This window comes from Ranitomeya variabilis, chromosome 1 (genome assembly GCF_051348905.1).
Source record: "Ranitomeya variabilis isolate aRanVar5 chromosome 1, aRanVar5.hap1, whole genome shotgun sequence".
Classification (NCBI taxonomy): Eukaryota; Metazoa; Chordata; class Amphibia; order Anura; family Dendrobatidae; genus Ranitomeya; species Ranitomeya variabilis.
In genome coordinates this window covers 361,384,543-361,402,243 of record NC_135232.1, presented here as the reverse complement: position 1 = coordinate 361,402,243, position 17,701 = coordinate 361,384,543, and the positions used below count along the sequence as shown (strand labels likewise).

Below are 17,701 nucleotides of genomic sequence, written 5' to 3'. Positions count from 1 at the left end.
ACATCCAATACATCTCCAGGGACGAAGCGGTACCCTTTTTTCCACAGGTTTTTCCCACCTCTGAGATTGCTTCAGAATGGAACATCTGGCCAATTTCCAGAATCAGAAGAGGATTCATCGGAGGTGGTTACAGTGTCCTTAAATAGAGAATACTGTCAGATTTTATCAATGTTCATTTATGTGAGGCTCTGTATTTGGGGGACGTGTGTGGGGCTGTTTATTTGAGCGTATGTTTTATTTTTTTTCATTCTTTTTACTGCACCGGGCTTTAGGCTTGCTTTCATCTGGTCTTTAGTCCTCCGAACTGCTCCCCTATGCGTCCGCCAGCCTCTCTTCCTAATCTAGGCCCTACCTTTTGTGCGGCGCTCGGCTCAGTACCCCCCCTCCTCACTTCCTTGTCAAGTGGCTTTTCTCACGACCGCCTAGGCCACGCCCCTTCTCCTCCTGTGTCGCTGGAATTTGTGTGCCCTTTTCTGTCTGAAACCCTCCTCCTCCCCGCAGTTGCTATTTTTCGGCATCCGGACACCGCATCACAGGAGCCTCTCCAGCCAGCCTTCCTGAAGCAAGTGCCCTTGGATCACCTTGCAAGACTTCAGCTTTCCCGTGAGTAGGCTCTGCTCTGCAGACTGACACTCTCCTCAGCATTATCCTCTTTTCTGTCCCCTAACCTCTGGCATTTGTTAGTGAACCTATCTTTCTCTCTTCAATCATGCCCAACGCTAAGGGAGAACGTTCTTGCCCGCCAGCCTCTACTAATCTTGTCATTTTGTTTATTCTTCCTGCAAATGTACACTGCCTATGGGTCAGTATTCTACCCTCTTTCAGGATTGCAGCAATAGCAATCCCTCTGTCTTTACTACTCAGGAGTCATCCGCTGTTCTCCATGAGAGTGCAACCTTGTCCTGGCATGGGCATGTTCTCTTTCTCAATCTATTGAGGATCCAATCAAGGTGTCTCATACCCTGGTATCTGTGCTTGACAGATCGCCCTCTGTCCATGCCGATGGATCCCATAACCCTTCCTTACATCCTTCTATAGATATCAGCAATGGTCTTTAGAGGGCTAGTCAGGAGAGTCGCACCAGTTCATCTTCTCGCCCCCTGGCCCCTCTTCCCAGTCATCCTCCCCAGATGCACCAGCAGTACCGGAGTTGTACACCGAGGCTAAGTCAGACTTGAATTCTGACCAGGCTTTTAACACGTGAGACATGGTGGAGAGTCTTATTGTAGCGGTTAACCAGACCCTTAATGTTAAGGATTCCCCTTCAGAGCCCTCCGATCAGAGTGTCCTTCAGACTTATCAAGGTGATCTCCTACAGTTTTTGCCCCATATAAGGAATTTGAGAATGTCCTTTCAAGGGAAAGGGAAACCCGACCAGACTCTTCCAGAGAGGGAAGTGGCTTGGTAATTTATATCCATTTGCCTCAGACATTACGGAAAACTGGACCGTCTCTCTGGCAGTAGACTCCAGTTTCCAGACTATCCACCAACAAGGTCCTTCCCCTTACGGACGGGGCATCACTTAAGGACCCCAATGAAAGACTAATGGATTTGCTTGCCAAGTTGACTTTTGAAGCAACAGGTTCCTCCTTATGCCCTGCCTTTGTCACCAGAAGTCATCAATCTGCTCGCAGAAGCTCCCAGGAGACTCTCGGACAGACCAGATCTGCTTTCTCAGGGTCCCATCTACCACGAGAAATATCAAGTCGCTCGATTTGGTGGAGTAGCTGTTGAAAAAGCGGTTTTAAGAGCATCCGGGTTCTCAGGCGCAGTGATTCAGACGATGATCCAAGCTCGGAAGCCTGCATCATCTTGAGTCTACTATGAGTAATCACACCCAGCCAATGGTCTACTATTTTCCTTCTATTCTGGCCTTCCTTCAAGCAGGATTAGATGCAGGGATTGCCCTCAGCTCACTGCAGGGCTAAGTCTCAGCATTAACTATTCTGCTCCAAAAGAATCTAGCTTCATGCTCTCAGGCCCAAACATTTCTTCAGGTTTACTCGGTGCCTCCGTTTCGACAGCCAGTGGACCCCTGGGACCTCAACCTGTTTCTGGAAGCTCTCCCATTTTGAACACCTCAGAGAAATATCTGTCTATTTTGAAAAGTGTTTTTCTCATGGCCATTACTTCCATCAAATGGGTCTCAGAGCTAGCAAAGCTTTCTTATCACTTCCCCTTCCTTATTCTGCATCAGGATGAGGTGACTGTCTGCAGTTCTCTTATTTCTTCTGAAGGTAGTCTCCTCTCAATGAGAACATGGTTTTTCCCTCCTTCTGTCCTTCTCTGGTTCAACCCTTGGAGATTTCTCAGATTGGACTTTGTCAGGGTGATTCGCATTTACCTTTCCAGGAGCACCCAGTTCTGTAGGATATAGATTCTCTCTGTTATTCTTGAGAGAACTCGTAGAGGCATTCTGGCATTCAAGGCTACAATAGCTCGCTGGATCGGGCCTCCTATCTTGGAGGCATACAAAGTTAAGAACAGAACGCCTCCCACTGGGATTAAGGCACACTATACCTGAGGGGTGGGTGCCTCCTGGGCCGTTCGCCATCGGGCATCCGCCTTACAGCTTTCCATAGCGGCGACATGGTCTTCTATTCACACATTCGCCAAGGTCTACAGCGTTTATAACTATGCCTTGGCAGATGTCAGCCTAGGTAGGAGAATCTTGCAAGTGGCAGTGGCTAGTTCTATGACCTGAATGGAGTTTGTGCAGTTTCCGTTCCCAGGGACTAGTTAGGGATGTCCCATAATATCCGATGTCCCCAATGAAGCGATATTGAAAACAAGATTGTTGGTTACTCACAGTAAAATCTGTTTCTCTGAGCCTTCATTGGGGGACACAGCACCCTCCCATGTTTTCACAACTGTGTTGATTCTTTCTACTGTTAGGGTATGTGCACACGTCAGGATTTCTTGCAGAAACTTCCTGAAGAAAACCGGAAATTTTCTGCAAGAAATCCGCATATTTTTTTTTGCGTTTTTTCCCGTTTTTTTCAGCATTTTGCAAGCGTAATTAGCTTGCAGAATGCTAAAGTTTTCCAAGCGATCTGTAGCATCGTTTGGAAAACTGACTGACAGGTTGGTCACACTTGTCAAACATACTGTTTGACAAGTGTGACCAACTTTTTACTATAGATGCTGCTTTTGCAGCATCAGTAGTAAAAAGATATCATGTTAAAAATAATAAAAAAAATTAATATGGTTATACTCACCCTCTGCAGACAGCCGATCTCCTCAGCAGCGTCAGTTCCTATAGATGGTGTGTGTGTGCAGGACCTTCGATGACGTCGCGGTCACGTGAGCGGTCACATGAGCGGTCATGCGACCAATCACAAGATAGCAACGTCATTGCACGTCCTTCACACAGAGCATCTATAGGAATGGAAGAGAGCTTGCAGCGCTGAGAGGCGGGAACACTGCGGGGGCCATCGAAGGTGAGTATATGACTATTTTTTATTTTAATTCTTTTTTTTTTACCAATTATATGGTGCCCAGTCCGTGGAGGAGAGTCTCCTCTCCTCCACCCTGGGTACCAACCGCACATAATCTGCTTACTTCCCGCATGGTGGGCACAGCCCCGTGCGGGAAGTAAGCAGATCAATGCATGCCTAGGTGTGCGGAATCCCCGCAATTCCGCAAATTTAATGAACATGTTGCTTTTTTTTCCGCGATGCGATTTTTTCGCGGAAAAAAATGCAACATTTGCACAAAAAATGCAGAATACCCTGAAAATAATTGGAAGCATATGTTAGCGTTTTTTTCACGTTTTTATCACGTTTTTATAGCGAAAAAATGCGAAAAAAAAAAAATACTGAACGTGTGCACATGGCCTTACAGTTTTATATTGTCATTTCTCTTATATTGTTCCTTTACATGTTGCTTCTCCTACTGCTTTTTCCCCACCTGATTGGTGCCAATTGGAGGGGTGTACACTGCTGAGGAGGAGCTAAGTTTTTGTGCATTGTGTCAGCCTCCTAGTGGCAGCAGCATACACCCTTTTTTTCCTGTGTTCCCCAATGAAGGAACCAAGATATAGATTTTACTGTGAGTAAGCAAAAATCCTGTTTTATCAAGACTGGCGTTTTTTACACTGGCTTTGATGAGGGAGAATGCTGGAGGCATTCACTTCTAATTAATTAAACGGCACCAATATAGTCCATTATGGGACTGGAATAAGATTTGAGATGTAAGGAACGCCACCACTCGTCATGATCTTGATGAGCAGGGGTTGCCACACTGCTGTCCTGCCCAAGATCCTACTCCGTGAAAATGGAATGGAAAAGATAAAAGCCTCAAAATGTAAGCGCTGACTGGCATAGAGTCAAACGTTTGCAGCTTTTTACACCAAAATATTGGAGTAAAAGTTTTCATGAAATGCTAGGACCCTTAGCATAGAAATAAAAAAAATAAAAAAATAAAAAAAAACTTATATAGATAGGTGCACAAGCCTTTTAAATCAAAGCAGAAACTAACCATCCTTTGCTTTAAAGAAGAACTGTTACCAATCCCAACATATCAGTTTTAATCAGCACTTAAAGGGTTTCACTACTAAAGAACCCCATACTAAAGGACTAAAAAAATATTGATACTATCTTCTTGGAACAGCTTCACTGCTTTGAACTCAAAGCTGTGTTAACTGTCTATTGGTATCAAAATCTGGAGGGGTGTCATGTGATCGCTGCAGCCAAATAAGCGGCCAATAATTGGCTGCAGCGTTAACAGTTTGTCCGTGGTGAGTCCGTGCAAAACACTTGGAGACAGGATGGATGACAAAGGCCAAGTCAATGTGTCTGAAAAACGGGTACAGCACACGGAGGCCATCCGTGTGCTATCTGTATTTAACAATGCAAAGGATAGAAGAAACCGTTATATATTTAGTTCTATCCATGAATAACACTGATGACACACAGATGGTAAAAAAGGACACACGGCCCATACACTGATCCAAAACACTGATGGCTCCGATACCATTTTTCATGTGCATGTTTAAACACGGAAGTGTAAGGCCTAACATAAATTGTTACTTGTGTCAGCTAATCAAGACTATATAATTTACTGTTTTTTATAAAGTGTAGAAATTATACTGCTACTTTTCATTCATTCCGATACCTTGATAAAAAATGATGCTGTATAGAGTTTTTTGATGCATAATATTCCCTTCACATGCACTATATTGTGCAGTTATATAAATTTTTGCTTATGGGTTTAAGTATTGGTACTCAAATTTGTCCCCCATTATGCATTCATACATTTTCATCATTTCTATTTCTACATTATTTATTTTTTATTTATTATTCATTTATTAAATATTTTTTATATATTAATAAATTAATCTACGATAACTTTGATGTGCACTTTTAACACAATTTGGTGCATCGTGTGATCCCTTTTACACTGACAATGTTAGCCTGTCATTTATATTTACATTAATTATTCACCAGCACTTTTATTCCTCATATGTCCCTTTATTCAGCTTGGTGATTTTCTTTCACCAATAAGACACACCTCCCACAAACTCCCTGCCACTCTATACAGCGATATAACCCATACTTTGAGACTCAGTCTGCGCATGCCCTGCTTGGGGCTTCTCTGTGACTTCCAGCCCCGCACATCTGGTGACGCGAACGGAGGACCGAAAGTCACTATTTTTGGATGTGAGCGGCTCGGCGAGCGGCGCATGCGCGAATACAATCTGAGCCTCTGACGTAAAACAGCTGTGGCAATTCTAGGGACACTACTTAAAGGGCGAAAATACAGCCACTACATGCATACCCCCATATGGAAGAAGCTTGGTAGGCAAAACGGCGCTGTCGGGATGACAACAAAGCAGGGGCATAGTGCAGCATTTCTTCTTTAATGTAAGTCCTTTGTCATTACATAGTGCTATCTGCATTTTGTAGTCTGATTATTTACCTTATGGTTTCCATTATAGCACATCTTTATGCAGGTTGTAGGACTCCATAAAAAGTGATTTTTTTGCAAGGATACAGTTATTTTTGTCTAGAGGAAATATATATATATATATATATATATATATATATATATATATATATATATATATATATATATATATATATATATATATATATATATATATATACATATATCTCCAAGTCACCTGACTACCTGGCTATAACATTATAGGTATACATGGTTAGATTCATATATTATCATAGTACGTTGCACTTTCCTTGCACATAATTTTTTTGGAACCTAATTGTTTACCTGGCACTAGATTGGACAAAAGCATTTTTTAGGAGTTTGGATCTCCTTAATACTTTTGCATTGCTGCTCATGTTCACAGTATGTAAATTTGCCCCTCTTTGCTGCCTTTTTGAAGATATCTCTGTGTTAAGGTCTTTTAGATAGACTATTTTAATCATGGTATTCAACTAAATATTTGAGATTTTAATTTTCTTTTGATGATGACTCTCTTTCCCTATATACCATTTGGGATGTTGTCTTATTTGATTATGTAGGAGGACAAAGCCCACCACACAATATAATGTCCCCTTGCAGCCTCCACAAAGCTGCCCCCACATTATGTTCCCACAAAGACCCCCATGCAGCATGATGTCCCCACACAGCCCCCCATGCACTATAAGGTCCTTACTCAGACCGTCACGCAGTACGATGTTCTAAGCACCTATACAGAGTATGATGTCCTCACAAAGCCCCCCCCCCCATGCAGTATGATGTCCCCACACACTCCCCCAAGCATTGCAATATACTATTACAGCCTCCCACCCCATTGATATCGGCATCCCAAGGATGCAGATACAGGTAAAATTTAGATGTTGGGTCGAGTGCAGCGATTGCCAATCCTTTGGCTGTCCTGTTATGCACAGGAAAAACCAAAAGACCGCATGTCGCCTACACTTTGCTTAGATCTGCCTCATAATATAAAAGGAAAACACCTAGTGCCATACAAAAAATAGCATTGCACACTAATATGTGTATAATAATATATATTAATCTATATCTATATATGCAATGGGGGACTTCAGAAGGACCACAGTTGCCATTGTAACCCATTGGTTCCCAACCATAGTGTCGAAGTAGGCTAATGGGATCTAACGCATGCATTCACCAGAAACTGGTCTGTCTAAATGCTGCTGTCAGTGATTGACAGTGGAATCTATGATTAAACAGCAGCAATCTTCTCTACTTATGGATGCTGTCAGATGCCAGCCGAGTAACACAGGGAGCATACACTTGGCATGGAGCAGGCTGAGCCTGAACAATAAACCCCACATGCAAACTGTAGCAAGAATGAACGTCACAGGAGATGGGTTTTACGATATCTCATGCCTAAGTTTCTTGAAATTCTTATGGAGGCTACTTATCACATTCGCTCGTACACATAAAAGTGACAGTCTCAGTTCTTACCAAGGTTCTCTACAAAGTTTCCAAGAGCATAGTAAGCCTTAGTGAGGTGAGCTGTATGACACGGGTCCACACGTGACAAATATTCCAACAGCAATGGAAGCACACTATCGGAATAACTGCTGATGTCCGGCTAAGAAAGACCAAGGCAAGACGTTACAAATAAAACTCGCAAAAGTAGGTACAAGACTGTAAGCTAAGTTATCACAAGAAAAACAAAAGTAACAGTAATAAACATGATAAAGTGTAACTGTCCTTTCAGCACTAACTGTCCTTTGCGAGATACATGAGGAACAAAACTATTTTCTTGTATGGTATTTCTCGGTGCGCTGCATTTTTCGGGTATGTGCGCGGCAATACACACCGACGTTGAATAAGGGTACGTCTCCACGGGCCTTATCGTCGGCGCTTTGGGTGGGGCCGTCGGAGCTTTGGACGGAGCGGAAACCCTGCCCCGCCCAAAGCGCCGCCCTCTTCTGTACGCACGGTGACTCCGGATGTGTTCATTGAACACATCCGGAATCGCCGCACCCTATACATAGGACTGTGTTATTTACCTTTGCGAAGACGGATGCATGTTCGCACGCATAGTGGAGACGGGATTTCATAAAATCTCCTCCACTATGCTGTAACATTTGGACGCTGCAGATTGAACGCTGTGGCTGTACATTGTGTTCAATCTGCAGCTAATCCGGATGTAATCCGGCCCGTGGAAACATACCCTTAGAGTCCAGCAGTTGATGTCGGCGTGCATGTGACTGGGGGCGCATAGCAGTGGTGACAAGCACTCCCATTGCTTGCACGCTGAAATCAGTTGCCGGCTCCAGAAGGGGACGCCACATGGCGAGGGAGCAGAGGGAAGGAAAGAAGAATTTGTTTGTTTTTATGCATTAAAGGGAACTTGTCACCAGCAAAAACTATTAACCTGCAGATATGGGCATAATCTGCAGGTTAATAGCATTACTAACCTGCCAGGCGCCTGCAGGTAGCCAAAAGCTATGGGGGACAAAATTAACTCAATTCCGTTAGGCAGCATTTGATTTCATTTACAGGAGTGGCGCGGGTTTACCACTGCTTTTAAGGATACAGAGAGGAGGCTGTAACCGCACCCCAACCCTGACTGACACTGGCTCTGCATTGGAGCTGTCAGTTAGGGCAGAGGGCGAGATAACAGCCGCTACTCTGTATACTGAAAAGTGGTGACTAAACCCGCACCACACACATGACAGAAACTGAATGCTTCGGGGGAGGATTATGTTAATTTTCTCCCTGCAGGCGCTGGGCAGGTTAGTAAAGCTATTAACCTACAGAGCAAGTCGGTTACTCAGGTTCATCATCTGTTAACGAAAATATAGGGGGCTTCCACGCTACTGGTAGTACAAAGGCTCTGGAAAAGCAAAATGACTCCATAACTCTCCAGAAGAGATTCAGCAAATTGCTACCCCCCCCCCCCCCCCAAGCCCCAGTGTGCATAAACCACATATTAGTGTCCACATTTGGCGTTTCTGCAGTGATGAGAGCCCAACTCACTTACGGGTGCATAACGTACTGGTGACTGCAATGTACTGGTCACTACAATGGCAGTTTGCAATTTTCACTCGACAACATTCAATGCTGCTTGTTTCTGGAGAATACCCATGAAGTGAAAATCGTCAATACACCAGTAGATTTCCAAAATGGAGTCACTTGAGGTCGAAAATGTGGTTGAAAACTACTTTTGAGGCACAGTGCACAGCTCAGAAAGGAAGTAGCGCCATATTACAGTGCAGATTTTGCTGCACTTGCTTGAGGATGACATGTTAAATTGTCAGAGCCCCTGAGTTGCCAGAACAGCAGAACCCCCCATAAGTGATCCTATTTTACCAATTAAACCTCTCAATGAATTCATCTAGGGGTGCACTGATTATATTGACACCACGGGTGTGTCACAAACTTTTAGACCACTGTGCAGAGAATTAAAAATAATTTACATTTTTACCACCAAGATCATGTGTTATCCCCAAGTTTTATATTTTCACACTGGGAAATGGGTAAAAATTTACCAGAATTTGCCCCACAATTTCTACTGAATGTAGAAATACCCCATATATGGCTTGTGAGGCAGTGACCCCTGTTACAGCTAGGGGGCGCTGTATGTGCTCTCCAGAATTGCATGGAAGCGTAGTGAGGCCATGAGGGCGTACTACAGACACAGGTGTGGCTGTAATTAGAATAGTGAAGCAGTGACTGATTAAAACGCCCTGTAGTAGTGGGGGAGGTGTGTCAGTGTGTTCTTGGAAGCAGACAGGGCAGTTGTCTGCAGACCTCTCTGTGTGGAGCAGCAGAGGCTAAAGGAACCAGAGACACCCTGCATCTTGGGCTGTCTTATGTGTACCCGGCTGCACTCCAGAGGATAAAGAGTGCAGTGTGCTGAGTGAGTACAGAGACTTGTTACCGGTGTGGGGTCACCCAGGGAAACTGGACAGAGGGAAGTTCTGCCTGTGTATTGACTGCGTCATACAGCCATGCATTATTAATGGACTGTATGAAGAAGCCGTATACTATATTGACTGTGTGAAGTAACACAATAAAAGAACGTTTTGTTTGAACTTGTTTGGGTCACTCCCGTTTCATTGTGTATGGTCATACCGCTGCATCACAGGCTCTACAGTACTACTTTGCCATATGGAGAGACTCGGGAGGGACAGAGTGCTATTTGACGCCTGGAGCGCAGATTTCCCTAGACTAGTTTGTGGATTCCTTATAAAGAGCCCCTAAGTACTAGAAAAGCAGAATCCCCCCCCCTCAATTGACCCCATTTTGGAAATTATAACCCCTTGGGAATTATCTACAGATGTAGTGACGATTTTGATTCCATGGGTGTTTTCCAGAAACAGGCAGCAGTGGATGTTGCGGAGTGAAAATTGCAAACTTCCGTTGCAGTGACCAGTACGTTGTAGACACCAGTACGTTATGCCCAGCTCATGCGTCTGGAGACACGTACCTGTAAATTAGGCAGGCTCTCATTACTACAGAAATGCCAAACATGTGGGCGCTATATTTTGTTTAGGCATACTGGGGCTCAGAAGGGAGGGGGGCATTTGAATCTGGAAGTGGAGACTTTGCTGAATTTCTTTTGGCGGGTGAGGAGCCATTTCTCTTTTCCAGAGCCTTTGTGCTACCAGTAACGTGGAAGCCCCTATATTTCCGTTAACAGATGACAGATCTTAGTTGGGGACTTGCTTTTTTTGTGGATTGAGTGGAAGCTTTTATTGGGAACACTTTACATAACGTTTTGTATCACAATTATCCGGCGCTCTACGTTGAGCACTTACTTTGGGGATTCCATCTAAATCTCTGAGTGACATAATTCAGATGAAACCCCCGAAGGATCCATTCACTATAATGAGGCAGAAGAGTTACTCTGGACTCGGTTTGGCCACTGTTCAGTGGTGTCTTTTTCAGAAGTGCACAAAACTGTGGCCGAAGGCACTTTTATGCAATACTAAAAAGATGGACACAGAATCCAGTGTCTCCATCTGCCTTATTATAGGGAATGCTCAGCCAGAAGTTCTGTCGGAATCACGTATTTCAGAGATTTACACGGAAACCCCGGAGTAAGTGCTCAGAGCAGTGCGCAGGATAAATGTGCGCCGAGCCTTACTGCGATCTTGGAGAGGCAGAATTAAGAAATCAACAGCATGTTAAGAATTGGTTTCATTTATTTTTTATGCCGTTCCTCATGCGGTATAAGTGATTAGGCAACTTTATTTTTCGGTTTGGTGCGATTACAGCGATACCAGATTTATATTGGGTTTTTATGTTTGGCTGCTGTCACACACTAAAAGATGCTTTTTAGTGCACGAACTGCATCATATTTTGAGAGCTATAATTTTTCCATATTTCTGCTGACAGTCATGTGGGGGCTTGTTTTTTGCGGGATGAGCTGACGTTTCTATTGACACAATTTTCGGGCACATGATATTTTTCGATCGTTTTCTATTCCGATTTTTGTTAGACAGAATGAACAAAAAAAAGCAATTCAGGAATTGCTCTTTTTTTTTATATACCGCTCCGCGTGTGGTAAAATCGGGACCGCTTTATTATTCGGTTCTGTACTATTACAGCAATGCCTCATTTATATATCTTTTTATGTCTTGGCACTTTCACACAATCAAAACTATTTTATAGAAAAAATAATTACCGTATTTTGCGGATTATACGATTTAGACTTCATCGCCGCAGCTGAATGATTTAAGTCTCTAAGCCAGCATAAGTACATGCATGTGGAGGTTGCCTGGTTGCTAGGGAATCCCCACATGTAATCAAGCTGGCTAAAAGATGTAAATCATTCAGCTGAGGTGAGGAAAACAATCTCCGAGCACTAAAAAATACTCGGAGGACACCCGAGCGTGCTCGGGAAATCTTGAGTAACGAGTATATTCGCTCATCACTAATGCTATTGCTTAACGGGGGTGGTGGCTGCGGTGAAGAGGGGTCCCAGGGTTGCCGCTGGAGGAGGCACAGTGGAGTGCTGCTGCAGGCCGCAGACTGGGGATGAGGGGGTGTTCGGATGTGCGGTGTGGTGCGCCGCTGCAGGTGTTTGGTGCTGTGGGAGTTGTGGTGCTGTTGATGTCTGCCGACATCTTCTTCTCCCCGCAGTTACATGGTTTCCTCTATGCAGTGGTCTGGACTCCGGGAAAATGGTTGCCAGCAGGGGGCAGCGCATACCCAGATGTAGATCTCAGCACCAAGATCTCAAGAGATGAGATCTCAGCGCTGATACCAAATATGTGTACTTTTATTGTTTGTTTTTTTAAATTTACATAAATGTATTTATTGGGGAAAAAAAAAATTCTTTATTTGGGGATTTTCTTAAAAATATATTTTTACACAATATTTATTTTTTAATAATATATTTTTACTTTATTACATTGTCCCAGTGTGGGACATTGCTATTTTACAGCAGATCGCTGATCTGACACACTGCACTGCAGAATATCAGATCAGGATCTGACAGGCAAGGGAAGGAGGCATTCCTTCAGGGAAGCCCTCCCTGCGCAATGCTCCTCTATGCCACTGTTAACTGCTAGCACCGATCGTGGGCGTTGCTGCGGAGTGTCAGCTGTCACATACTGCTGACACCCACATGCGGTCGCTGCAGCTTTCAGCGTGAGGCCGTGCGATCGCGGCGCCATACTAGCACTGCTCTGGGCACAAACACACCTCCCGCAGAGCAGTACTAGCATGGGGAAGGTCACGAAGGGGTTAAAGGGAACCTGTCACCCCCAAAATCGAAGATGAGATAAGCCCACCAGCATCAGGGGCTTATCTACAGCACTCTGTAATTCTGTAGATAAGCCCCGATGTATCCTGAAAAATGAGAAAGAGAGGTTAGATTATACTCACTCAGAGGCGGTCCTGCTGCGGTCCGGTCCGATGGACGTCGCGGTCTGGTCCGGGGCCTCCCATCTTCTTATGATGACGTCCTCTTGTCTTCACACTGCGGCTCAGGTGCAGGCGTACTTTGTCTGCCCTCTTGAGGGCAGAGCTAAGTACTGCAGTGCACAGACGCCGGGAAAGGTCAGAGAGGCCCGGCTCCAGCGCACTGCAGTATTTTGCTCTGCTCTCAACAGGGCAGACAAAGTACGCCCTTGCCGGAGCTGCAGCGTGAAGACAAGAAGAGGACGTCATAGTAAGAAGATGGGAGGCCCCTTTCCCGGCGCCTTCCTTACATTACGAGCCGCAGTGTGAATACAAGAAGAGGACGTCATCCTATGAAGATGGGAGGCCTCGGACCGTGACGCCCATCGGACTGGACCGCCCCCCCAGGTGAGTATAATCTAACCTCTTTTTCTCATCTTTCAGGATACATCTGGGGGGGGGGGGGGGGGGGGGGCTTATCTACAGCATTCCAGAATGCTGTAGACAAGTCCCTGATGCTGATGGGCTTAGCTCATCTTCAACTTTGGGGGGAGGGGTGACAGGTTCCCTTTAAAGTCAATACAGAGATGGACATCCTTGCATGTGGAAGAGAACCAGTAGTCTTTTTTGATCCAGAAATCAACAGCAGTCCTACTTCAAGTACATCCACTAAGGACAACTTCCAAAACATCAGATATGACATGTCAGACACTCACTAATAAAGAATATTTTTTTGCATAGAAAAAACCCATCTACAAAAAAGAATAAAAGTAATGGTAAAAAACCTGAGAACTTTACCTGTAAGTGCTCAGAAAACTGCCCCAGAGCATAGAGTGCTGCATTCCGGACTACATGATTTTCATCTGTTATGGCCTGACAAACCAACTGTAGCATAGACTGAAGATGCCTGCCAAAGTCAAGAAGGAATATATATAGTACATTGTTCCAGCTTGTGTGTACCATCATAGAAAATATACTTGAAGGGGTATTCCCATCACCAGGATCCTATGCCAATATGTAGTAGGAATAATAATAATATTAGCAAATACCTGCAATTAGAAATGTGGTGTAGTTTTTCTGATTCGCTATGCCTCTTTCCTCATGTGCATGCATTGCAGGACCTTAATCCCATATGACGTACTATCCCGTCGAGGTGACCTGGGACTGAATTCCCTATGACGGGATAGTACGTCATATGCGATCGGCTGCGGTCACGGGGGGAGCGCGGCCGAGTGTCAGCTGACTATTGCAGCTGACATCCGGCACTATGTTCCAGGAGCGGTCACGGACCGCTCCTGGCACATTAACCCCTGGCACACTGCGATCAAACATGATCGCAGTGTTCCGGCAACATAGGGAAGCATCGAGCAGGGAGGGGGCTCCCTGCGTGCTTCCCTAAAACCCTCGGAGCAACGCGATGTGATCGCGTTGCTCCGAGGGTCTCCTACCTTCTTCTCCCTGCAGGCCCCAGATCCAAAATGGCCACGCGGCTGCATCCGGGTCCTGCAGGGAGGTGGCTTACCAGCACCTGCTCAGAGCAAGCGCTAGTAAGCCTGCAGCCCTGCATGTCAGATCGCTGATCTGACACAGTGCTCTGCAAAGTGTCAGATCAGCGATCAGACCCTATAACATGATGCCCCTCCAACGCCGGGGCAATGTTGTAAAGTAAAAAAAAAAAAAAAATTACTAAATAAACAAAAAATATACATATATTGTTCCTATAAATACATTTCATTATCTAAATAATAAACAAAAAAAATAGGGATTTTTGTGTACTCACCATAAAATCCTTCCTTGGACTCCACTACCCGTGTTACTATCCTTAAATTTTTCTGACAATGGTAGTCTACAAAACTGATATTTGTGCCACCTGTGTGGCTCAGCATGAAAGCAGGTAGAGTTTTTGGATGTGTTATTAGGGCTCCCAGCAAGGGGGCCTACCCCGATCCCTCACCCACCTCGTCTTACTGTGACATTCAATTGAAAGCTGTAAATGCTGGCCCTGACCCCGATACCTCATGCCTGGCTGATTGCTGCAGTGCCATGCTACAGTTTGTACTATGGGTGAATTGATGCCACTTTCCTGGTGTGTCTGTCCCTCATTTGATGTGTTTTGCTAGCATTTGGGGCTGTTATAAGGTGTTATGCATGCATTTGTTTTTGCCTCCCATTGACATGAATGGTGTTCAGTTATGTTCTCCGAATATTCGATGAATTTACAGTACAGACCAAAAGTTTGGACACCCCTCCTCATTTAAAGATTTTTCTGTATTTTCTCCTTCGCCTCATTGGGGGACACAGACCGTGGTGTATGCTGCTGCCACTAGGAGGCTGACACTAAGTGATACAAAGAAAGTTAGCTCCTCCCCTGCTGTATACACCCTCCTGCTGGCTCTCAGCTAACCAGTTTGGTGCAAAAGCAGTAGGAGATCAATAATAACATATTATATATGAGAGTATAACATGTCAGATTATAAAAACAAGCATAAGCTAATAACAGGGTGGGAGCTGTGTCCCCCAATGAATGGGTCGGAGAAAAGGATTTTACGGTGAGTACACAAAAATCCCTATTTCTCCTTCGCCTCATTGGGGGACACAGACCGTGAGATGTCCCAAAGCAGTCCCTGGGTGGGGACAACATCAGATCAGGCCCTGTGTAACCGCTACTTACAAGTGCGCCACCGCGGCCTGCAGAGTCCGCCTGCCCAGACTCACATCTGTGGAAGTGTGGGAATTATAGTGCTTCAAGAATGCATGCGGACTGGACGAATCCACAAGCTTACAGGCATGCCTTGCCGACGCCGGGTGCCTAGAACCCTCAGAGATAGGCTGACATCTAGCACGGAAGGACTCCTGGATGGTGAAACGAATCCACCATGTTATCATGGCCGATGAAACGGCTAAACCCTTCCTGAAAACGTCAGGAAGCCTTCCTCTTACTGTCAGGAAGCCCAAATAAAGTGTCCAATCTTCAGAAGGACGCCGTCCTCGAGAAGTACCTACTCAGAGCACTCACTTCGTCCATAATATGGGGAACTCATTCCATTTTGTGGACTGGTGCCGAAAGAGATGAGGGAAGGACTATGCCCTCATAACAGTGGTAATACAATACCACCTTGGTAACAAGGGATGGGGATGGCCTGAGGACAACCTTGCCTTGAAGGTAATAAGGGCAAAAAGTCTGAACGAGCAGAGCAGCTAGCTCCAAAGACTCGTCAGAGTGAGGATATCGCAGAGAAAAAAAGGGCGAACTTCCCTGATAGTAAAGTCTGCCCGGATGAAAAGGAGTCTACTGTAGGACTCCTAGGACAATTAAGATCCCAATGATCTAACGGCATGCGATAGGGAAAAACTACATGTGAAAACTACCTGTGAGAAAGTCCTTATTTGCAGTTTTGCTGCAATAAGGCAGGAAGATACTAACTCTGCAAACAAAAACGGACGTGGTCAGTGCGGATCTCGGAGGATCACTGGGGCTCTTTTTGCTTCCGAAAGGCTTCCGGAAGTAGTGGAAGGGGAGTTATGGAACCTGGTACCAAGGCAGAACCAGAGCATGCAGTGCGATGGCTCTTGGATCTTGAGGCTGAACCACGAACCCGAGTACATTGGCATTTAGTCTGGACGCCATCCGATCTACAACTGGAGAGCTCCAGTGACGGCAGATCTGATGGAAGACCTCGGGGTGAAGTTCCCACTGACTTGAGACGGAACCCTGACGGCTGAATTTGTTTGGCGTCCAGAGTTATCCTCCTGGGATATATACTGCGGAGATCACCGAATGATACATCTCGGCCCATCAGAGAATGTGAGGCACCTCGGTCATGGCGCCTGACCATGGGTACCTGCTAGATGATTGACGTATGGCACCGCCGTGGCATTATCCAATTGAATTCGGATAGGGTGACTCGCCAGAAGGCAGTGGACCTGCTGTAGGACTACCGTTCGGATCTCCAGCGCAATGATAGGGAGAAGACGACTGGCATTGGTAGTTACTAATAAACATTGAACCGGGAGAAAGACCCTGGATGAAGAAGGAGCTCAGAGACAATTGTCTGAAAGTCTGTTTGACTTGCTGAAAACGAGCGGAGCGAAGGAAACAGCTTCCATTGTCGTCACCATTTTTCCTCAGAACCCTCCTAGCAAATCGAATGCAATGAGGGGATGAGTAATCAAGTGCGCGAGCTCCCTGTTGAAGGGCCATGACCATGTCTCGAGGGGGAATTACCATCCTTCTGGAAGTGTGCAGGATCATCCTCAAAAAGGAGATCTGCTGGGCTGGAAATGAGGAGAACTTGTCTAAGTTTAGCTGCCAGCCCACGTGAGAGGGTATCGCAAGTGATATAGACGACTCAGCGTAGTCCTGGAAGGGCGGCTAGGCAGTCGACCTAACAGGGCAGGATGAGCACGCCTCTAGGGTGCAAGAGAAACAGGACATCCGCGATGACCCTTGCGAACACTCTGGGTGCGGAAGCAAGGCCGAAGGACAAGGTTGTGACTTGAAAATGCTTTTCACGAATGGAAAAGCGAAGGAATTTTTGAAGAGGGTAAGCATCCCGAATGTCGATGGATGCCGGAAACTGCACCTTTTTCTGTTGAAGTAATGGCTGAGCGGAGGAACTCCATCTGAAGAAGGAGGACCATGTCAAAGGTTGTTAGAAGTTTGAGGTCCAGGGTCGGTCTTACTTTTCGTTCCCCTTTTTGGAACCAAGATCCCTTAGATCTAGACTGTGATAGACAATCCTTATACAATGCTTTGTCAGTCTCCCGCTCAAAAGATTTGATTGGCCAGTTGTTACTGGTGTGAATCAAGGTAGTTAAGGTCTCCAGCCAGGAGACCATTGCTCTAGCAATCCATGTGGTGGCTAGGGAGGATAGAGCGTTGAACCCGAAGTCGCAAGACGGAACG

The 17,701-nt window shown here is 45.4% G+C and overlaps 1 protein-coding gene across 2 annotated transcripts in view; it reads right to left on the bottom strand.

Moving 5' to 3' along the window:
- The window catches only part of IPO4 (importin 4), a 359,020-nt gene that overhangs the window by 180,281 nt on the left and 161,038 nt on the right, over positions 1 to 17,701 (bottom strand). For both annotated transcript variants that reach the window (XM_077248938.1, XM_077248939.1), the window contains exons 13-14: positions 13,594 to 13,702; positions 7,396 to 7,525 (exon numbers count right to left, since the gene is read on the bottom strand). In XM_077248938.1, coding sequence (XP_077105053.1) covers positions 7,396 to 7,525; positions 13,594 to 13,702 — 239 coding nt within the window. The remainder of the gene's footprint in view (positions 1 to 7,395; positions 7,526 to 13,593; positions 13,703 to 17,701) is intronic.